This window comes from Osmerus eperlanus, chromosome 17 (assembly GCF_963692335.1).
Source record: "Osmerus eperlanus chromosome 17, fOsmEpe2.1, whole genome shotgun sequence".
Lineage (NCBI taxonomy): Eukaryota > Metazoa > Chordata > Actinopteri > Osmeriformes > Osmeridae > Osmerus > Osmerus eperlanus.
Genome location: NC_085034.1, coordinates 2912196 through 2935226, shown reverse-complemented (window position 1 = coordinate 2935226; position 23031 = coordinate 2912196). Strand labels below are relative to the sequence as shown.

Sequence of the window (23031 nt, the reverse complement as noted above, 5' to 3'; positions counted from 1 at the left end):
CGTTTCTGATTTATCATGGATCATCCACTATAATAATGATCTCTAAGAGTGCAGAGGTAAGAGTTTATTTCATATTCTTACGAGTTACGAGAAACATCTATACAAGGCGCTAGATGCTCATATTTTAATATTTTGGACATTTAGTGTGGCATTAGCTCATATATACAATATTCCTTTACACAGGTTATAAATGAAAATCACAATCAAAAGCAATGATCTCTGTTTATTGTTTGTATCTACATGTACAATAAACTGTAATTGTACATTTCCATCACTAGCGTGTACAGTGACAACAAGAACAACAATAAGCCCATATGGGTCCTCTGGCTTCCTGGAGGCTTCCCGCTTCCTGTTTGTCTTTACCTCAGCCGGCCCGCCTTGCCTTTGCCTCTGCCTTTGGCACTGTTCAACAACACAAAATCCAGAAATCAGGGCGCATTTGTATCTTTGTTGGATCAGAGATAGATAAATGTTTGAAATTGGTGTGAGGAATACTTAGAAGGATGACAGAAAACGGAGAGATAAAGAGAAAGTCAACAGAAAATGGAGAGATAAAGAGAAAGGTTAAACAGAAAGTGAGGGAGAATGGATAGCATTAGAAAGAGCCATACTCGGGAGAGTCATGCGATTGGTGGAGAGGGAGGGCAAATCTTGCACACGCACCACAGGGGGATAAGTGAGCACTAACATGAGTAGCAGGTGATCGTGTCCTATTGTTAGCTGTCTTACCTTGAAGCTCTGCTCTGCTCGCAAACTATCACCATTATCATTACACTTAAGTATAAAAGCTTTTTTTCCTGGTAGCCTGGACTATAAATAGTATGAAAAGAAAACTGTTACCTGCCATGAATGTTCTCCAGAAAACACAAAACACTCAACTCAGCTAGTTAGGATCAAGATCTGACCAAACTACTAGCTTCTAGATGGAAGGATGAATGAAGGAGTGAAGGTGTGAATAAAGGGAGGTCTATTTGGAGGACGTCAAGGTGAATGACTACATGGAAGTTTCTAGATGAATGAGAGGAATGAAAGAAGGAGCCACAGAACAGACTGGTCATCTTAGGATCATCCAGCACCAAGATCCTAATGCTTTCTCCTCTGTCACATGACAGGATGGGTTACATGATGAGAGTCTACCCCACCTGGGATCATGTGACCTTAAAAAGCCTTGGGGGTGAAGCTGGGCAGGATAGAGAATGTTCTGGAAAACAACTGAGCCTCTGCACACCACTCAAGGTCTGAGGGAAAGGGATGCAGATACACAGTAGGCAATAGGACCCATACCATTCCTAGTTCCCTCAGGTCTTAGATCCGTGGCAAGGAAATGAGCCCAGTGATTAAATTGTCACTGGGCAACCCCCAGTTTAAAATGTCCTGATTGTATTTGTGAGACTTGTTGGTCTCGTAAACCAGATGTTGGGAATCTCAATTTGGGACCTGCCTCCCCCAGGCGGTTTAAAGGAGAAAGTGACCAGTGTGACTCTGAATCTTACCTCTGGTGGTCCTGAACTCTGGCCAGGAGCTGATTAATCTGTGGAGGACACATAGCGAAGGCTGGCTGAGACCGGGGCACGAATGCACATACACACACACACACTCTCACCCCCCCCCCCCCCACACACACACACACACACACACTTGGAAAGAGATCCCCCCAGATAGATCTGGGACACCATCATCTCACACCTAAACCATCATCCTCACTTGGCCTTACAGAGTGTTTCCCCTGTGGAGTCTTTCACCTGAGGTCTGACTGAGGTCCACTTGACCATGGTAGTCTTTGTACGCTTGCCGCTACAGTAGCATGTGTCATCAGAGACAGCACGTCCCACATGCCTTTCACCTGTGGTTGGTTCAGTTGTCCAGCTGTGATCCTGGATGGGTTGTTTACTACTTTCCTGAATAGACCGTACTTCTGTGTCTACACCAGCAAATAACCTTTCAACTTACGTAGCCCATTCCCTGTCATCCAACCTGTTCACCTTAAGTCCACCTGACCAGGTGGCGTGGCAGGTAACCGTGACCCCGACTTTAAACAAACAAGCAACGTCTCACTCAAGCGAGTGCTACGGTACACGGGCAACGCGGCAGGACAACCGGACCATGTGACACCCTCGGCAGCGTCTACTCACAACTTCTGCTGCTCGTTGATGCGAGTCTGGTACACGTTCATCTGCAGGCAGGTCACAGCAGGTTTCAGAGAGGACAGTCTCAGACAGCCATGCAGGCCAGCGCAGAGAAACTCTTTAGCACTGAGTCAATCTCATGGCTTTTTATTAACACCGTCAGAATTCCTGCTGTGTATTGTGAGTTTGGTGTGTGTAGCTGTTTGTTTTTTATCGTGTCTCCAAAGTTACCATGGCGTTATCATCATCAGGCCTTTTTCATCGAGGGGGATGATGAATTAAAACATTGAATAATGTTGCTTTCTGTCTCATGTCTGATCAACTCACGTCATATTTCTGTTTCTTCAGCTTCTCGCTGAGGTCGAACTTCTCGGCCTCCAGCTCCATCATCCACTGCCACAACTCATTGGCCTTCTCCCTGCAGGGAAGCATCCAATAGCAGACAAGCAGTCAGGACATGTGATTTTGCTGGTGCGCCACTTCGGCTTTCGTTCATTGAAAGAGAACTAAGCCAACTTCAAACATGAACTCTGTTCAATGTGGGTATAAGTCATCCAACACAAGGTGTTGAGGTGAGAGGTCAGGGGTGAGAGGTCAGGGGTCAGGGCATACTTGAGTTTGTCCTCGCTGAGGTGGTCCACGCTGAGTGGCTTCCTCCTGTCAGCCAGAATCTTCTTCTTCTTCTCTCTCTCTGTCTGTTTCTTGGCTCCCTTCTTACCTTCTTGCTGTATTAGGAAAGGAAACAAGAGTGAATGTGAGACAGAGAAAGTTACAGAGAGAAATGCAGAAAGAAATTAGACACAATAGTTCAGACCTCCACTAGATGGCAGTTGTGCACCGTATAATAAGACTGCCTGCCTGACAAGCAAAAAGCAGTCCCTTAAACAAATGTGTGAGAGTGTGTGCTAGGTGAATAGTTACCCTCTGCTGGACTCCTCCAAATTGGTGAGTCTTGGTGGTGAGAGCTTTCTTCTTCTTGGCGTCATCATCATGCTTCTTGCGCTGCTCCTCCATCTCCTTCCTCTCCTTCTCCTCCTGCAGGGGTGAGACGATGGGGGAGGAACACGAGAGGTCAGACACAGCGACCAGGCCTCAGAGCTGTCGCACGGCTGACCGACTCACCGCCAGACGAGCCTGCCTCTCCTTCTCCTGCTCGGTACGAATCCTCTGCTGCTCCGCTCTCTCCGTGCGTCGCTTCTCCTACACGCACGCACACAGGAAGAAGGTCACATGACGCTATTGAGACTCGCCGGTCAGTCTCATGTGGGTGTCCAGGTGGTGCAGGAGGACAGGTGAGGGGAGAGGGGAGACCAGGAGGACAGGTGAGGGGAGAGACCAGGAGGACAGGTGAGGGGAGAGACCAGGAGGACAGGTGAGGGGAGACCAGGAGGACAGGTGAGGGGAGAGACCAGGAGGACAGGTGAGGGGAGAGACCAGGAGGACAGGTGAGGGGAGAGACCAGGAGGACAGGTGAGGGGAGAGACCAGGAGGACAGGTGAGGGGAGAGACCAGGAGGACAGGTGAGGGGAGAGACCAGGAGGACAGGTGAGGGGAGAGGGGAGACCAGGAGGACAGGTGAGGGGAGAGACCAGGAGGACAGGTGAGGGGAGAGGGGAGACCAGGAGGACAGGTGAGGGGAGAGGGGAGACCAGGAGGACAGGTGAGGGGAGAGGGGAGACCAGGAGGACAGGTGAGGGGAGAGGGGAGACCAGGAGGACAGGTGAGGGGAGACCAGGAGGACATGTGAGGGGAGAGGGGAGACGGACGAGGACGTACAATCCTGTTAACCAGGGCGATGAGCTCCCCCTCATCCTTCTTCCTCTGGATGAAGTGAGCCTCGATCAGAGACGTCAGCTCCGCCGTGTCCTTCTCCTGACGCTTCCTGTGGATGTCCTGGACACACACACACACAGATGTGACTGGTGTTTTGCATAACATTACTTTAGCTTCTAGATATTTTATATGAAGTGATCGCTCACGTCGAAGTCGACTTTGTCCCCCCCCTCGGGTATCTTGGGGGCAGCAATGTTTGGCACAAACATCCTTAAAGAAAGACATCCTAGTTAGCCTGCAACAGTGACTTCTGTACTTCCTGTCCACAGGTCATGTGCACCATCACACTTACTTTGGTTTGGGTTTCGTCTCATCTGCAATTGACAAGAAAACAAAGCAATCGTGTTTAATTCAAATTAGAGAAGACTGTCAAATTAGAGAAGACAGTGGCCCAACTACCTTTGAAAAATCTTGAAGTTTTGAAACGGTTTTCCAAACCCTTTATGGGTTTGGAAAAGTTCATCAAGAGCTGTTTTTTCAAAACTTAACATTTTTCAAAGCTACATCTGAAGTTACCTTCAGTTGCTTCAGCTGTTCATGAAACAAAAAGAGAATAGAGAGCTGATCTTAGACTGAGACAATCAGAGGTTAGTTCATTACGTAACTAGATTACGGTATCAACCAGAGGCGACACTCACCTTGAGTTTCTCCTGGTGGCACAGAGCAGCAGAGCAGGACCAAAAAACAACAACAGGAAGTGTTATCAATGACAGGAAATCCTTTAATCCATCAATGATCCAAAACAAAATGACTGCCAAGACATACCTTCCTCGACTGTGTCAATGAAGATTGGAAAAAGAGAGAACACCTGAATTAATTATCTTAACAGACATGGTAAAGGATTCATATGTAGGCACAAATTTGAAGGGTCGTTATTGGTCATTGATATACCTTTCTCCTCTGTAGATGGAAGCCCAACAGATAAGAGGGGACGGAAGATAAACAGAGCAGAGTTAAAAGAAACAAAAAATCAGATTATTTAGTCATCCCGTCAAATATTGCTTGTAGCCTGTCATAAAGGAGTGTGAAACGTATCCAGACTTCCACAGCAGAGATATCCACAGCATCCACAGCAGAGATAATAAGAGATGGAGTGATGCTGAGTTACATAGACACACTCAATGTTCTGACAGTTGGTATGAACAGGAATGGTATGGAACAGGTATTAGATGCCAAAGATGGAGTGTCCATGCTTATGATGCATCCATTTGTGTAGGTGATATTTTGAACATGGCAGTCAACAGACAAGTGAGCATGGAATAAGTATATTTAAAATACAATGGATGAAATGAACATAAAACATGCAGGTCCTCTAGTAATTGTAAGATATTCTTTTAACGAATCACAGGTATGTCATCAATGAATGCCCATCACAGCTTAGAATCACCATGAACCCATATCTTTGGACAGTGTAAAGGTACGTCCAAAAACTTTAATGACACATAGGAGTAAACTAAAATGACACTGTGCACTCATGTATACCATAGAACCACAGTGACATGCTGTTAAATGACAGTGCTCTGCAAGTAGCTTAGATACGCCAAACCAACAGTTACCTTCCTCTGCAGGGGTAGGCTCTATAGTAAAGGATATGAGAGAGATGAGTGCATCAGACAGCCGCTGGTTATGTAGTAACTTGTAAATATTTGATAGTATAGCAGAAAAGGTCTGTTGATTTTTGCCTTTTGCTGGATCACTCATAAAAGAGAGCTAAGGAAATCTTTACCTTCTACAGCTGGGGGCAGCTCTGTTAGGGAAGCATAGGATTGATTAGTGAGGATTCAAAGCATGAAACAAATAAATATAACACATGCTGTATGTATTGGTCAGTAAATGCAAATAGAAGCTTTACCTTCGACAACAGGTGGTGGCTCTGTTGTGAAGGGTTAGAATAAAAGCGGCAGAAAGTTTGTTATCTAAACCGTTTATGAAATACACACAGGCTCAATGTAATTTGAAAGCTGGGATAATTACAAACATAGATAGGTGTTTTACCTTCTACAGCAGGTTCTTGTGTAAGGATATGTATATGAGCGATGGATTGAAGCAGGACGACAATCCACCAATGATGAAGTATGGAAAAGACAACTCATCAGTGTCGTATGAGGTAGAGTATGTTCAATATAGTTATTTCTTATGGTTTTAAGTGCCACAGTAAGCACTGCAGTAATATGTATGTGTGAAATCTGACAAAATATGCATTTACCTTCTACTTCTGGGGGCGGTTCTAAAGTGAAGTCGTTAGTCAGAGTAAAAGAAGGACATCGACATAATCAGAAATTAATATCAAATAAAAAGAGAATTATTTAAATTGCAGGTCAAAACCAGGGAACTACACCGCAAGCCTGTTACACATTTTTTGAAAATATGTAATTAATTATAGTTTGACAGTTGGACTACATAACATAAGTTCCTGGTTGACAATAATAGAAAGGGACCCATGGCAGTGGGTTAAAAGGCCTGTCGAGCAGCTATACTGGAGCACCATCCATACCGGCATGCGCCCCAAAAAATGTAGCCATGCGTACCTTCTACCTCAGGTGTGGGCTCTATGGTAAAAGGCATGAGAATGATTAGCTGATTGATCAAATATGGTTAATGCTTAAAATATGTTGATAAAACATGTTAAAAGTGTGAAGCAGTTAAAAGATATACCTTCTACAGCAGCAGGAGGTTCTGTTGTAAAGTCGTAGATTAGTCAGCAAGAGAGGAGTCAAGAAATACATATTTTCTGCTCATGTCATTTCAACCAAGCCAACGGTTTTACCTTCTACTTCAGCAGGTGGCTCTGTTAGAAAAGCAAGATTTAGTGAGCTAATGAAGCACAAAGCAGATGTAGTATTACTAAGTATGACAGTATTGTATTATGTTTTGTAAAGTAAACCATATTTCATTCCTCTGTATATAATACACAATGTACACAACTATGTGTCAGCTGGGTAATTGTAAAAAAGAAAACTTGAGACTACATGAATGAGTGTTGAACAGCATTACCTTCTACTTCAGGTGCGGGTGCTACAGCAAAAACACAAGAATGATTAGGAAAGCTGGAAGCTGCCATGCATTCTGAAGATCATAACACTCTGAGTAACCTAAAGACTATTGCTACAGACCAAACAATATAATTGCATTGAACAGCACAACATAGCCAACATGGAGCCAAGCTTTACCTACTTCTGCCAGGGCCTCCACAATTGTTCAGGAGACGGATTAGTGGATTAACAACGCTTTGTGCAGACAATCCATTAAGAATTAAGAGTCAGAGTTTATGTACTGTATGGCAAATTGAGCAAGTGGAGTTGGAAATAATTCAGATTCAGATCAAAGTGAATCTCATCCAAAGATCTTTGGACTCTTGGAATCTTTGGAATTACAAGCCTCTCATGCAACCTTGGTCAGAACATTGAGGTCCATTCTAGAGTGCAAACTGTGTAAAGATTGACAATGATATGTTAATGGACTAAAGTGATGAGAGATGGACTACGCTGAACTGCTTCAGTGGGTGTGGGGTAAAAAATGTATACAAATCACATTTAGCATGTGAACAGTCTATCCACAGAATAAGGACGACACAACATTCAGTATTCATTATGTACGTCATCGACAAAATAAACATAGCATTCAATGCATTAAAATGAACAGTGCACAAAGTAAGACACTCAAAATACGGCACATTCTGTATCAAAGGGTCTATTTTCCATAAGAAAACTCTTCAATCTACCACAAACAAATATGATGCAAGGGTGTCAATGACTCGAGGTCTCCCACAGTGCCACAGCACACAGCAGCTATGGACAGACAGCTTGGGGGTGTATTCAGTTGCCAGAGCCCATATGCCATGCACGCTTTTACCTTCCTCTGCTGCCTCCACCACTGGGTAGACATACAGCAATTTAGAATAAGGAAACAAGGAAGCCTGAAGCAGTTATCTACAATTTGTCAAGAAAGAATGGGAGTCTCAAAGTTTTACTATACCTTCTTCCCTGGAAAACAAAACATAAATACACAAAATCAATATTTCAGTTCTGTCTGGGAATTGAAAACTGCTTGGAGAGTACAGGCGTTTTGGAAATGGTTTATACTTACTGGACCTCCTCAACTTCCTCTGTGTCGGCCATGATTGTGCTGGATTTCCTGCATGTAGGAGACCCACAGAGAAATATATATTACCATACAACTGTAGTAGGTAATTAGGTGTCCTTATTAAATACACTGACATACAGTAAACTATATCACTTAAAGTTGGTTACATTTTTTAAACCAGAAAATTCTAAGGAGCACCACAACCTTCACAACTTCAGACTAAACTAACATGGTAATGTCCTAATGTCAAGGACAATATGCCTGTGTATGCATCAATGTTTTGTTCTAACAATGCTGTTGAGACTCTTTAGAGTTTAAGCCTTTTTTGGGCATGTGTATGCACAACTTCAAGGTCAGCATCATTACAGACAGGAGCAGATACAACATGCAATAAATCTCTATATTTAACTCTCTGAATGTCAGAATGTTATTGCGCACAATTACATTGTCTGACATATTTCCATTGAGAAGTAGATCATATGATCGTAAACCCGGTGTCAGTAGTCTGATCTATTGAGGAGGTCTATTCATAGGAACTATAAAGTAGGGTTCTGAACAGGTGTGTGGTGTCTCTCCCAGACAATGATCTTGGTTCATGTGGTCCAGGCTGCTCTGTAAATCAACGACAATACTTATATGCTCCCTCCCTCCTTCCCTCCCTCCTTCCCTCCCTTCCTACAAAGAGCTATTTCGGAGCTGTGAATGTGGACAGCCGGTGAAACTAGCTACATGCAGCACCAGCCATCACCTCAGCGTGTGTCATCAGCAAACATCCTATTACATACTGATCCCAGTATGACACTAAGAGCAAGGAGCTTGGAGCTAGTTTTAGTATTATTCATCTTAGCTGTGACAGTAGCCACTACTCTTGAGACCTGGGCTAGAAAATCATGACATTCCAGCCCATCTGTTTCTTTTGACCTCCTCTCCCTGGTCCTGACATCCCTCTCGTCTCGTATGTATTTCCCTTTCACAGTGACCTTACCGTACAGGGCTTGTAAACTGTGGAACTCACTGCCCACAGAGATTAAGAACATTTCTGAGTTTAAAATGTTCATCTCTAAGCTTAAGGCATGGCTGAAAACAAACCAAAACTGTACCCATTTGTAAATGTTTGAACTTTTGTACTTCTTTATTTTGGATTTTTAAAATTGTATATTGTTTTTATTGTAGTGTTATTGTAGAAAAGGCCCATCCAGGGACGGGAGTTGAAAATTAGCACTTGCTATAATCTCTATGTGCATTACATCGGCTGCAAACTTTGCTCTACAGCTATGTTTATCTGCATTGTCCCTGTCAAATAAAATTAATAAATAAAAATCTCTCAAGCAAAAAAAATTAAAAAACACAGTTGTGCTGTTTCAAAAACTGTAAACGGCTTCTGCATAAAACCCTTCTGACAGCGCGTGACGTTCTATTGGAGGGCTACGTGGACAGTGTGATAATGAAGGATTGTGTGATGATGAGTAAGATGTTCCAGTCAGTTATTTGACAGAGCTCGCAGCAGGGCGAGAGAGCTGCAGATGGATCATCAGTGTTGGAACTGCGTCTCAGCGTGTCTTAACTGAAAATCCAGAAAGAATTCACAGCCTCTGAGGACGGGTGGACGGCAATATTAAAAGTGTGTTTGTTTTAGTGTGTGTGGTCAGCCCCGTCCTGGCAGGAACTGTGGAATAACACTCTCTGACAGGGGCAGGAATGCTGTGGCTGCTGCTGTCAGCATTAAGCAGCATTACGCCAAAGCCCAAAGCAATCTACCAACACCCCATTCTACCAGAGGCCAGCTGAGCACCCACTCCTCCAGGTTGCACCAGATCAATCCAATCAAACAAATCGAATCAAGCTCACTTCTTCATATTACACCTAGTTTCAAACCTCTCTGATCAAGCGGTGCAAGTACAGCATTTCTCAACTCTATTACATCTGAACAAGCTGCATCTCCCTCTCTACTTTCCCAGGCCAGACTAAGATCAAGGGCCACATGCACTACAAGAAGCCACCGGAAGACCCCTTCACAGGACCGGGCCGGACGGTACCAGTCCTGGGTGAGATCAGCCTTACCTAGGGGTCCAACAGAGAGAGTTGATGGTGGCAGATGGTCCTATTCTCTCAGGTCCAGAACCAGATAATCTCAATCACTCTGCACAGACTCACATAATACAAGCATGCCCGCCCATGTGACCCCCCCTGCCTCTCTGGATTGGCTGGGAGAGGGAAGTCTATTGTTAGATTGAGAGGAAGCCCTAATACTATATATATGACACCTTGACAATGAGACCTGTTGTCATGACTCGTCCATGGGTCTACTTGTTAGACGTGTAACTATTTAGTGTGGGTCAGATGGCTGAGTGGTTAAGGAACCGGGCTATGAATCAGAAGGTTGCCTGTTCGATTCCCGGCCGTGCAAATTGACGTTGTGTCCTTGGGCAAGGCACTTCACCCTACTTGCCTCAGGGGAATGTCCCTGTACTTACTGTAAGTTGCTCTGGATAAGAGCATCTGTAAAATGTAAATGTATTTAGGACAGAATATAGACAAGAGTACTACATTATCATTAGTATTTCAATGTTTCCTACCTAAATCCTTACATTTGGTTTTACTGTAGACAATGCATTGTCCTAAACGCCTTGAACGATATAATATATGGACAGATCAGGCTACATTTGAATATTTGTATGTTTTTATTTCTGTTGCTGGGTCAGCGGTACAATGTTTAAAACATTCATTCAGCATGGGTCAACCCATCACTGCCACCACACTAGAGGTGTCTGAACACTACAGATAGTGAGCACTACATATGTTCATGGTTTCTACATATACATGCAGGTGTTTAACATGGAAATACAAAGACAGAAAAAAAGCAAAACATCAAATAGCAAAAATATGAAAAAGAACATTATTATTAATATCACATACAGAAACACAACAAAAAAGACTTTGGTCAGACTTCCCCTTGGTGGACGCCAGAAGTCATGGAATGTGATTGTCACAGTTGTGTCATAGTATAGCGTAAAACATCGACCAATCGAATGCCTCTGACAACCTGCCACACCCTTAACCAAGCAAGTCATGCAATATTAATTCAATAAAAAAAAATGGAATGTGAAAGACAATTAACTAAATTACTGAAAGTGAAGTATAAAAAAAACTGCAGTTAACCAAATCGTATGCCACTTAGTAGGTATCAGGCAACAGTACAGTGCAGAGGAGTACATTGCGCTTAAATGCTATTACCAGTGGTCAGATCACAAGGCCAAGAAGATGATTTAGTGGTTTACAGTACTATGTAACTAGCCTGTGCCTATGTCTATGGCTTCCAATGCCTAGACAAGCTTCCAATGCCTAGACAAGCTTCCAATGCCTAGACAAGCTTCCAATGCCTAGACAAGCCAACAGAGACCAAGCTGACTAAAGCTTATGTATACTTCGGTCGCGGACACTTTTGAAATGGTCGCCGACGAAAACAAAAAGTGTCGCTCAGGCTGCTGCATTTATACTTCGGAAAACAGTCGCCTGTGCTCAAGGTTCGCGTGACGTAAACAGAATAATTTTACAGTTACATTCATAGCTATGGTTACATTGTTAACGCTTTGTAGCCTAGGTGATCAATCGGAGAAACTGGCAATTTTAATTTTTCACTATGTGACGACATCTGCGCCAGTAGAAATTTCTCCTGGTAGGCGACACTTCTAAGCGACGTTTAAAAGTGTCGACCGAGACGTCATTTCTGTCGGCGACCTTTTCAAAAGTGTCTGCGACCTAAGTATAAATTGGGCTTAATACCTAAGCTACACAAGAGTAAAATAGTAGATGTATGGCCATGGTGGATGGTTAAATCGTCCAGCTGGGTCTGGTTCAGCTGGTGTACAGATCTGCAGTGGGAGAGATCAGAGGAGCCTCTGAGAACAGTGTTGTCTCTCTGTGATGTGTCACCTCCTGCGTAAGTTCATCTGTTAAACCCAAAACGAGTGTGTAGGCAGAGGAATGTGTACGAAGTGGAATGTGTCTGTAATTTAAAAAGTTACAAACAACAGATATAAAAGTTACAAAAATAAGCCCAGAAAAAAAGACAAAAATGTAAAAAAAAAAAACATAAATTAAAATGACAATAGTATAGTAAAAGCTATATTGGCCTTCTTAATGTTTCTATCATTTGTTTACTTTCCATTGATTTCCCCTTTCTTGATTGGTAGTCATTTTATGAGTACAAAAGCAAAACATTTAGAGTATAAAGCTGTAGTATAGGTTACAGTATGATTTTCATATATCAAAAACATGTATATGCTAACATATATTACTCAGACCATTGTTGCACTATTGATAATACATATAAAAGTGAAATAAGCTAGATCTATAAGTGCTTCCTGTATGTCCTGAATTGGTGACCAGGTATAAAATATCTATGAGTGAAGCTTCTGCCTTAAATATAAATAAAGTTGGTGAGATAGAGTGTTTTTGACAGAGTGTTGATGTTGAACCCTCTTTGTAACACTGAGACATAGAGTCATCTTTAAGAGCGATCTCTATCTCATCAAAACAAATAAAAGACAATTGAGTGTCAAGGGATACATCTAATTTCAATTTCTGTTTTTCTTTCTTTCTTGCAGGTTTGAAATAAAATATATTTCAAAAAAAAAAGAAAGAAAAAAAAAAAAAAAAAAAAAAAAAGAATATCATAGAATCATAAACGTCCAAATTTCACAGCATTTTGTTTTCTTTTAGAAAGGTAAATTCAATGTGCAAAGGTGGTGTGCTGTGATGGTTGGGAGTTCCCAGCACAGGTCCTGGATGTGACTCGTGTCTCCTCTCCTCCACAGGGGTGGCTGGGACTAGGAGGGCAGCTTTGGTTACATGCACGTAGTAAAGAAGAGTCTAGGATTGTCTTGGTCCCGCCTGCATCATCTCTCTGAAGCATTAGTGTCCCATGCCTGATGACAGAAGGTGGGCAAAAAGAGACAAGTCTATCACACCACATGCCGGACACCAGTAATGCTGCAGAATACTCTGCCCTGGGCAGCCTGGGAGGTCACCATGTTAAACCCCCCACATCAGACCTGAAGGAGAACTTGATTTAACTCACCTCCCATGCAGAGGTTGCACCACACACTGAAACATCAGTATTCCACTGGCTAAATTTAATCTGACATGGATATCGCATGGCACTGTTACTTTGCTTTCTTTTTCTCAGTTTGAGTTTAGCTGCCTGTCATTATTGCCTAGGTAGCAGTAGATTGTGAGAGGGTTCAAATGTGTGTAGTCCATGATACAAAGTGATAGTGTGTGTGTGCGTGTGTGGATGTTGTGTTAGATTCCCCTGGGGTCTTGGCCTCGGCTCCCATTTAAATAACTGACAAAAATGTTGTCCTTCACTCATCAACACCCTATGTAAGATGAGCCTAGGTCAAATATGAGTGCATGTGTCTATGAGTGTGTGTGCCTTGGCATACAGTATGTGTGTACGTGTGTGTGTGCGTGTAAGTCTACAACCACTTGTGCAGAGTTCCAAGACTGACCCAAACAGAAGCCCATCTTCTGCACACGTTTAATGTGTCCCTCCCCCGCTGGTCTGCCTGCATGGTGATGGTGTAGCATGGCCTGCTAATCTACTACAAGCCCACCTCCTAATGTGACAATTCAGCAGGTGGCCCAGCTGCACACCCAGCCAGGCAAGCTGTCTCCCGCCCCGGGCCCAGGAACAGACACCAGGTCAGGGACAGGAGTGGGCCAGGGTGGAGGTGGTGTGGGTGTGCTGAGTGAACGACACATTACAGAGGCACGTACGGTATCCCTGAAGGCCGAACTGCTGGGACAGTGGGGGCGGGTCGGAGGGGGGGGGGGGGGCGTCAGAACGTGGGGGCTGTAAAAAATAGCAAACAATGCCAGCGTGGCATCTGAACACAGCAGAGCCAGCAGAAGCTTGCGGCACGGCCTGGTGATTTACTACAGGCTGGGCCCTGGAGGAGGGGTGGGTGGGGGGGGGGGGGGTAGATATGACTGCAGGGACACATGCCGGTCTGTAAATTATACCAGACCCCCGTTCCTGTCCTTTTACAGAGTCGGGTTCACCATAACCTCTGTCCTTCTGGCTTCTGTTCGTGAAACACATTAGAAAACACTCTCACTCACTCCCTTTTTCCATTCTCTCTCTCCTTCTCTTTCTCTCCCCATTTCAATTTTTCTTCTAAAGAAACTAAAAGGACTCACCGTTGGTGACTGATTTAGCCTCCCCTCGGCCTGTCACCTGTCAGAGAGAGAGAGAGAGAGAGAGAGAGAGAGAGAGAGAGAGAGAGAGAGAGAGAGAGAGAGAGAGAGAGAGAGAGAGAGAGAGAGAGAGAGAGAGAGAGTAGAGATAGATAGAGAAGAGAGAGTGAGAGGGGGATAGAGAGAATGAGAGAGAGAATGAGAAAGAGATAAATCAGGCAAAGAGAAGGATGGAGAAAGTTATATAGAGAGCAGAAACACCAAACAGTAGAGTTTATGGAAGTTGTTTCAGACACAGCGTTTCAGAATGAACTGGGACCTTTGCAGAGGCCAGTGCTGGAGCCACACACACACAGCATCTATAGCAGGAACAAACCTTTATCCATCCAATGCCTCACTTGGCCTCCCTGTTCTTTGCATCACGCTAACTAACCATTAAGAGATGTCTATTCCTTGCCTGGCAGGCTTGCAATACCTCCACTACCTCTCACACAGAACACTGCCAGGATGAGGGCCCTAGGACCAGAACCACAAAGCTGCCCTGACTGATGCCTGAAAAGGAAGGAGTGGATGGCGGGCATATTCTAGACACAGTAGCCTCAATGGACATGGTTGGCTATAAAGGGGTCTCTATGAACACCATCAGCAGGGCCGTGGGCTTGCCCGGGACGAAGCGTGGAAGCCAGGACACATACGGAACGTGGACAAAAATAGGAGACATCTCAGAGAGCAGGCGTTTGTGTGGAAGCACCTGTGAAAGCGCCTCAGAGCAGCAGACAGGTTGAGAGCAAAGCGTGCAGAGCCCCTGGGGACTGGCTGACACACAGGAGGGGAGCACCGTTCACCTGCAGCCAGTGAGCAGCGGTGGCAGAAGCAGAGTTGTGACACTGTTGATCTAGACCAGGTGTGGGGCAGGGAGGAGAGGTGTCTTTTTATATATATATATATTATTACCTCTGCAGGCTTTCCAGATTGAAGAGAAGTCAACTAGCTAAGAGACATCTTTAAACACAAAAAGAAAAGCAACAAAAGGTTATTCCCCTTTGCTGAGAAACATACTGGTCTCAGTCAGCTGACAAACAGAACCGTTTGTCATGTCACATGATCTGGTCAGCCTCCTCAGAGCTCCGAACTGACTCTCCACGCACAGAGAGATGTTTCTGGGAGAAAGTGATTGTGAGTGTGTGTGTAGGTGTGTGTTTGAGAGCTCTTTACCTTGGTAGGAGAGGCTCCTTTGTTTTCCCATAGACTCCGTTTGTTGGTGACATCACCTGGCTTTAGGTCCTGGATAAGGGGAAGGGATGGAAAGAGAGAGAAAGAGAGAGAGAGAGATAAAAAGAGAGAGGGGGGAGGGAGGGAATAAAACTCAAATCACACTGGGTTGATGAAGTTGAATGAAACTGTTATTTTGGAAAGAAAAGTCATTTTGCTTTATCTACAATACCTTTGGCGCCTAGAAAGGTTTTGACAGAGCAGAGGACAGAGAGGTCCATTGGGAAGAGAAGCTGACAGAGACTATCAAGGAGATAGCTAGCAGAGAAGAAGAAAAGACACACACACACAAGTTATAACAGTGTATTTCTGACAGTCATTGCTTCAGCTGCTTGGACCACCAGAGGGAGACAGACTTCCACGCACATTTTAAGCCAGACTTCACTTTCCCACAATCCCTTTCAAAGTTATGTGGAACCATCCACAGTTACACACTAGACTGAATCAGGTGTCATGTTACTGCAGATCCGACCACACTCTCTCGCTCCTCTGACGACCCCCGTATCACCATAGTAACAGGCCCTCTGGTGGCCACGAGTGGTATCACGCCAACGTGAAGAGAAAAGTCCAGCATGGTCATTGTGCTAGGCAGGGCTGTGCTAGTTTCCATTCATATATCCTCGTACCTCAGACTGTCTGCAGCGGTATGAACATACTGGCAGCTAATAACCTCAACGCCTTAAAATAAACACAGATCTGAAGTGATCTACAGTCCAGGACAAGGGCAAGTGAAGAGGAGGTATGGACGTGTTGGAACGAGGCCAGACCCAGGGAATGCATTACAGTTCTTGGGTAGGACTGCGGTGAGAGAAGGTTAGGTATGGATGTATTGGAACGTGGCCATTTCCAGAGAACAGTGAGAGAGGTGGAGCCTTCTGTCTGGCCTGGTCCCTGATAACCCGCATGTGATCCAGACAGGACCCACAGAGCTAGTGTTAAGCTAACACCACAACGGATATGGGACTATATATCACATACTCTGATAACAAGACGTCTAATACCTTCTGCCCTGATAGCTCTGGGGAGGGTCTGTATTCATACGTCAGTGTGATTTATGTCCACCAGGGGGAGACAGACCACATCTAGCACCCGGGCCAACCAGCATAGCGCTATCAGGCGATTACAGCTCCATGCATCATGAGGACAGGGCAGCTCCCAGTGATAGAGTCAGACCATGGAAAGATAAAGTGGATGTTAAGCTCCATATCTCATCATTATGTCCACAGCTGTGATGTCTGGTCTATGTACGCCTGTTGCCGCTACAGGTTTAAGAGACAGTGAGATCACCACACACAAGCTGACCTAGCACTTTTTGGGGGGTTTTATAACATAGTGGATCACTGCCTGCTTCAGCTGAGGCCTGCTTGAAGTGTACAAACCTCCACCGACACACTCTGCAAAACGTTACCATTTACGGTACACCACACACATACAGCAAGGTAGCATGACGGCCAGCCTGCTATGTGTGTGTGAGTCCACACATCCTCCATTGTGTGAGAGGGACGGCAACATGCAGGGAACTGTGAGGATGGGTTGACTTATGCAGTTTACTGCAGTGGGAGAGGACGAGGAAATATGTTTCCCACAGTTGAGACAGGGCAGGGGTTGCCGTGGAGACGACCTACCGCTGGCCTGCCTCCTGGGGTCTTGCTCTCAGGGGTTTTGTTCAGCCAGTCGTTGATGCGGCCGGCCACGCCTATCTTCATCCCAGCTGCTTCCTGTTTGGGGAGGAGGAGGAGGGGGGTCGAAGGTCAGAGACGCCTGGTCGTCATCGACAACGGGGGCCGAACAGGAAGCGGCAGTCAAATGTGCCCCTTCCTCTCCTCCCCTCCCACACTCCCACACACACACACACAGACACGCAAACACACACACACCAAACCTACCTTGAAGGTTCCCCCTGCCCCTCCAGGGGAGGTGAACACGTTGCCCTTCTCCCACATGCTCTTGATGTTGCGGATGCCGTCTGTGACCATGGGCAGGTCCACCGCCCCGGAGCGCGGGGAGCGAGAGTCCTTGTTCTCCCTCTGGAGGAGGGAGGGGGAGAGAGGGGCAGACACAGTGTTAGCCTGGGTGGTGGGAACAGCGTGGTCCCTGGATGATGACAGTGATGGTGATGCTGCTCCTACTTGGGCTGCTGAGGTGTACTGCTCCAGCCTGTTGCCGATCTTAGACACCACAGGGGAGTGGGCCAGCTTCAGAGAGCTGCACACACACACACACACACACACAGTTGCACACACACCACCACACACACAGTCACACACAAACGGTCACGCACAAAGTCATACAACACACAGTTAGACCAGGATTAAAGCCAGCATGGTGTGACTGGGGTTTTGCACTTCTGCAGTGTGGTGTCAAGAGTGGAGTGTGTTCACCTTTTCTGAGCCGACTTGTTCAGGAACTCTGCCCTCTCACCGATCTGGGAGGAGAGGTCAGAGGAAAGACGTCAATGAGGAGTCAGTGCATACCCACGCATGCACACACACACAAACACACACACACACACACCCACACACACACAAACACTGTTGACTGACAGTTCTCTGGTGTGGTTAGACTGGCTGTTTGACTGACCGGTGTGTGAATCTCCCAGGCCATACTGGTGAGAATGTCAGGCTGCTGTTCATGACAGACCACCTACAGGGCTGGGACAGGGGCAACACAAGTACCCCTGGAGGAAAATACCACCATCCCACGACCCCCTCCTTCCCCCCCCCCCCCATCTACCCTCCACCCCTCCCTGGACACCCCACATCTTGTCTGCTGGGTTGTGGGAGTTGGTGCTGTGGGAGTTCCTAAAATACCCCGGTCAGGAAGTTGCCCATTCTCATGCATGCTGTGTGGTGCTGCAGGCGTACGAAGGCGCTTCCAGTTATCCTATTAACCCTAATCGTTTTCCTGCATCCGCGTAAGCCTGCCCCTACTGAGAGACTGGGCTGTTAGTATCTATCTAGCTTCACTCAACAGCAGTTCCAGCTTCTGGAACCCGGTGTCCTCGGAGTGTTCTAGAACACAGAGGAGGGTTTGCACCCCAGGAAGCTACCATAGACGGCATGGAGTTGTAGTTTACGTCTAGGGAAGGGCCTTCAGTGCAGAGATAGATGACGGAGAACAGTTACAGACACCCCACAGCATCACAGCACAAACAAAATCAACACATCACTTTGGGGTGTGTTAATCTTTAGGAAAACAGAGTCAAAAGTGAACTGAACAAGAAACAAACACAAACAGCGGTACCTACAGTAAACATGACGACAAAGTAAAGCTGTGAGGAGGAATAGGAGCAGGACAAGGTTAATGTTTACCCACACAACAACCAAACACACATAGCTATACCTAATCATGGAGCCTCAACAAGCACACAAGCCAGAGAGGTTAGGCTAGCCAACACAACCAGATGGTCATTACAGCTAAATGGCAGTAATGTGATTTTCTCCTCTCCTCTGTGAATCCCCCCCGGGTTTCACGGCGTGAGAGCTGATTCGAAGTTGGACTGTTCACTCACATCTAAGTGGATTAAACCCACATTTCCATGACAAATATTTATTGCCACAGCGATTGGGTTGGGCTTTCAGGTTTCTGTTCGAGGGTTAGAACAAATACGACGTCTACGGAGAAGACAGCGAATGCAGGGCCCTGTGTGGGCGTGGCCCTGTGAGGGCGTGGCCCTGTGAGGGCGTGGCCCTGTGAGGGCGTGGCCCTGTGAGGGCGTGGCCCTGTGAGGGCGTGGCCCTGTGTGGGCGTGGCTAGACGGGTCACAGAGGGCTGGAGGGGGGGGGGGTCTGACCTTGAGAGACGACCCTCTGGGACTGACACACTTGAAGGGCTTGGCCTCTCCTCCCTCCATCGTGTCCTCCACCTTCTGCCTCTTCTCCGCTGCCTCTGCTCTCCTCCTCTCGATCTCCTCCTTCATCCTCCTCTTCTCTTCCTGATGGACACAGGGAGGCGAACAGTCACTCGCTGCGAGGATTCAACTGCTACCCACACACACACAGGCACGCACACACGCTACGCTAGCTGCTGTACGCGAGTATGAGGTCATGGTGAAGCGGAGAGAAGGATGGCAGACAGACAGTAGAGTTATCGCCTGCACACGGGGGGGGGGGGAGGACAGATAAGTCTGAAGAACAGCAAGATGATGTCACGGGGAAGCTGGACGAAGGGAGAGGAGTGGCTGTTATCTCCACCAGGTGTTACACAGAACACCACTTTATCTAGCTCACTGTCTGGGGAGAGAGAGAGGGGGGAGAAAGAGAAATAGAGAGAGACAGAGATAGAGCAAGAGAGAAAGAGAGAGGGGAGAGGGAGAAAAAGGAAGGAAGACAGAAGGTAGAAGGTAGAAGAACAGAGAAAGAGAGGGAAGGAACAAGAGGGGCAGAAGAAAAGAGAGAGAGAGAGAGAGAGAAGGAGGAAGACAGTAGAGAGAAAGAGAGAGAGAGAGAGAGAGAGAGAGAAAGAGAGAGAGAGCAAGAGAGAGAGAGAGAGAGAGAGAGAGAGAGAGAGAGAGAGAGAGAGAGAGAGAGAGAGAGAGAGAGAGAGAGAGAGAGAGAGAGAGAGAGGAGGAAGACAGTAGAGAGAGAGAGAGAGAGAGAGAGAAGGAGGAAGACAGTAGAGAGAGAGAGGGGGTTTGCTTGTCGTCCTCACCTCCTCCCGTGCCTTTCTCTCCTCCTCCTCCTGCTTCTTCTGCCTGTCCTCCTGCTCCAGCACCTTCCTCCTCTCCTCCCTCTTCTTCTTCAGCTCCTCCAGCTCCTGCTCCGCCTCCTGCTGCTTCTGCCTCATCCTCTCAAACTCCTCCACCTCCGCGTCGTCACGGCGACGCTTCAGCTCCTCCAGCTTGCGCTCCGCCTCCTGGCGCGCTGCGTCGTCCGGATCCTCCCCCACCCCCGGCTCGGGGGCGCGCATGCTGCCGCGACTGCACACACACACACACACCTTTACTCAGGTGTCAGTACGTGTAGGGTTTCAGTCCACAGTGTCCTTGTCCTCTGTGAGGTGGATTAGGTGACCCGTGTCAAATACAGCAGTTTTGCCCCAGGACACTCGCTGCCTGTGTGTGTGTGTGTCTGAGTGTGTGTTTCAGTGTGTGTGTGCGTGTGGGATGTGTGTTGTCATGTCACCACTGGGACTGAGACTCTGTACGGCACCTGAGGGTTCTCTCTGGTTTCCTGTTCTGCATGGGCGGAGTCTCCTCATGCAGGCCTCCGTTCTGCTTCCTCTGCCACTCCCCCTGCTCCCTGGCCCCGCCCCTCTGGGACACCTGCAGCCACAGAACCAGCCAATCAACACGCAGCGGAGGAAGGTCACAGAATGTTCGGGAGCAACAGTGGTTCCACTCGGTGACACACATGGAGCAAAGCAAGGGTGTGAGTGTGTGTGTGAGTGTGTGTGTGAGTGTGTGTGTGTGTGTGTGAGTGTGTGTGTGAGTGTGTGAGGTCTTATGAAGAATCTCAGGCCACATGAGCCAGCCCCTACTCCAGAGTAACTAGCAGGTCATGTACTCCAACAGTGTATTTAGTTATCTTTTTCATACTACTCCCGATACCCTTCCCCCCCAGCCAACAGTCACCCCATCCCTTCCTCCCTGCTTCCTAAATAGAGCTGTCAAGTTTGAAGCTGTCTGCATTGGCCCTGTCTCTGCTTAAGAGCATGTACCTGCTTGTTACCAAATGACTTGATTACATGTATATCTACCCGGGTGTAGTTACAGTGCCATACAGTACTAATTATAAAACTCAAGACTTGAAATACAGACTTGCAATATGGAGTCAACTACTTCCCCTTAGTTACCATGGAGTCGAGGCAGAACACAACAGAGGAAGACATGCAGCACACTGTGACCGAGACCGCACCCTGACCACTCATGGCATGGCATGAGAACGCCATTACTGATGACCACACGGTCGTGGCCACACCTTCTCGTGCAGGCTCCGTATCCACCACAGCAAACCACACGGTGAACATGGACAACTTCACTGTCTGGGAGAGGTCTGTTCACCCTGCCTGGAGCTGGGGCTGGGGCTGGGGGGGGGGGCTGGGGCTGGGGCTGGGGGGGGGGCTGGGGCTGGGGCTGGGGCTGGGGGGGGGCTCTACAGATGAAGACCAGCCCTGGGGTAGAGACGCCAGTCTGGGAACCATATCAATGGGTTCTGGTCTGGGTCTGGGCTCAATACTAGGAATTGAGGTTTACTCTAGTCAGTTGATATGGGTTGAACCCTGCTTTTAATATGCTGTTAGTGCAGAGGGAACAGGGCTGGCCCTCTCCCAGACTGGGAGGTTCTCCTGGGTGCTGTCACACCTCTACACACCCTGATGTCTTACCAGGCCCACGCCATTCTCTGCTCTCTCACAGTCCTCCTCCTGCTCTCTGGCTCGTATCCTGCCCTCCCTCTTCTCTCCCACTTCCTGCAGTCTCTCCTCCTCCTCCTCCTCTTCCTCCTTCTCTATCCCCTCCTCCTCTTCTTCTTCCTTCTCTATCCCCTCCTCCTCCTCTTCCTCCTTGTCTATCCCCTCATCCTCCTCTCCTCCTCCTGCCTGCTCCTCATCTGACTCATGCTGATCTGGGATCTGTTCTAATACTGAGTTAGAGTTGAGCTGTTGTTGTTGGTCCTGGGGGGAGAATGAGAGAGACTCAGACAGGACCACCATCCCAGCACCAGGCCTCAGCCACATCAACCAACCAACAACTGTACCTCGTTTTGCATGTGTGACATGTTAGTTTTCTCCTCACAGGACTCCTATGGGGGTAAACAAGGAGTTGGAACATGTTTACAAACAAACGCGGAGGAGCTAAAAGCCACATGTCAAAGCAGGGGATGACCGAGAGACCAATAGACTGACCTGCTCTCTCATGTAAGACCTGCTGGGCTTGTCCTCCTCCACTTCCTCTTTCTCCTCTTCCTCTGGGGCAGCCTCCTCCTCCTCCTCCTCCTCCTCCTCCTCCTCCTTCTCCTCCTCCTCTCTGCCACGCGCCACCGTCGTCTTCCTCCCCTGCTCTTCCTCCTCTTCGTTGTCGTGGTAACGCCCCCTGCGGCCGAGCGGCCTCTCCTCCTCCGCGCTGTTGGCCGCGGCGTCGCCGTGGTCCCGGTCGTTGTCGCGGGCGTCCGTCCCCTGCTGTCTCTCCTGCGCCTCCTTCAGGCGTCGCTGGCGTCGCTCCTCCCTCTTGGCCATGCGCTCCATCAAAGCCTGCTCCTCGTCATCTCCGCCTCCTTCTCCTCCTCCTCCGGAACTCTCCGTCACGCTGAGGAGAGGGAGAGATCACGCCTCAGTCACAAGATCCACACGTGAACACACATAGAGTGCGAACACGCGCCTGCACACACACATGCCCAGACACTCACACACCTCCAGGTGTGAAATCTGGTCTGTTATTTATACAGTGGATCTGTCGGAATTTGTTTGTGAACTAGGAGCTGGAGCAGTTCACATGATGTCAGCAGTGAGGCTGGTAGAAGGTAGTGTGTGAGTCTGGAGCAGGTGCTTCTGATAAGCACAAGGTCACTAGAGGATATTG

General features: G+C 47.2%; 2 protein-coding genes across 12 annotated transcripts in view; both read right to left on the bottom strand.

The window, feature by feature from the left end:
• Positions 1 to 194: 194 nt before the first annotated feature.
• On the bottom strand, positions 195 to 4511 carry LOC134037623 (troponin T, cardiac muscle-like). 2 transcript variants are annotated; one of them, XM_062483032.1, is made up of 10 exons: positions 4476 to 4511; positions 4252 to 4273; positions 4106 to 4169; positions 3903 to 4019; positions 3249 to 3326; positions 3048 to 3161; positions 2739 to 2851; positions 2454 to 2544; positions 1494 to 1531; positions 195 to 402 (listed from the first exon to the last, which is right to left on the bottom strand). In XM_062483032.1, the coding sequence occupies exons 3-10, from the start codon at positions 4166 to 4168 to the stop codon at positions 360 to 362; spliced, it is 657 nt and encodes a 218-aa protein (XP_062339016.1). In that variant the 5' UTR covers position 4169; positions 4252 to 4273; positions 4476 to 4511; the 3' UTR covers positions 195 to 359. The 2 variants fall into 2 exon arrangements, with proteins under 2 accessions (XP_062339016.1, XP_062339015.1); XM_062483031.1 differs by lacking the exon at positions 1494 to 1531 and adding an exon at positions 2133 to 2173 and having other exon boundaries at positions 4476 to 4510.
• A 6914-nt stretch (positions 4512 to 11425) lies between these two features.
• Positions 11426 to 23031, bottom strand: part of cald1a (caldesmon 1a) — a 36536-nt gene continuing 24930 nt past the window's right edge. For 6 of the 10 annotated variants that reach the window (XM_062483009.1, XM_062483004.1, XM_062483007.1 and 3 more), the window contains 13 exons: positions 22359 to 22758; positions 22211 to 22255; positions 21840 to 22127; positions 20666 to 20778; positions 20166 to 20433; positions 19309 to 19449; positions 17897 to 17940; positions 17645 to 17720; positions 17402 to 17542; positions 17141 to 17233; positions 15459 to 15527; positions 14247 to 14283; positions 11426 to 12970 (listed from right to left, as the gene is read on the bottom strand). In XM_062483009.1, coding sequence (XP_062338993.1) covers positions 12957 to 12970; positions 14247 to 14283; positions 15459 to 15527; positions 17141 to 17233; positions 17402 to 17542; positions 17645 to 17720; positions 17897 to 17940; positions 19309 to 19449; positions 20166 to 20433; positions 20666 to 20778; positions 21840 to 22127; positions 22211 to 22255; positions 22359 to 22758 — 1729 coding nt within the window. In that variant the 3' untranslated portion in view covers positions 11426 to 12956. Of the gene's footprint in view, positions 12971 to 14246; positions 14284 to 15197; positions 15246 to 15458; positions 15528 to 15624; positions 15774 to 17140; positions 17234 to 17401; positions 17543 to 17644; positions 17721 to 17896; positions 17941 to 19308; positions 19450 to 20165; positions 20434 to 20665; positions 20779 to 21839; positions 22128 to 22210; positions 22256 to 22358; positions 22759 to 23031 lie in introns of those variants that run through there. The other 4 variants (XR_009932549.1, XM_062483010.1, XM_062483011.1 and 1 more) reach the window with 4 other exon arrangements.

What these genes read in the sequence shown, in the direction of transcription:
- LOC134037623 (XM_062483031.1), bottom strand. Translation starts at nt 4,168, where the DNA reads ATGTTTGTGCCAAACATTGCTGCCCCCAAGATACCCGAGGGGGGGGAC. An exon ending in AGAGGCAGGCTCGTCTGGCG is followed by an intron (nt 3,162 to 3,248) that starts GTGAGTCGGTCA and finishes TCACCCCTGCAG; the next exon opens with GAGGAGAAGGAGAGGAAGGA. An exon ending in TTGGAGGAGTCCAGCAGAGG is followed by an intron (nt 2,852 to 3,047) that starts GTAACTATTCAC and finishes TTCCTAATACAG; the next exon opens with CAAGAAGGTAAGAAGGGAGC.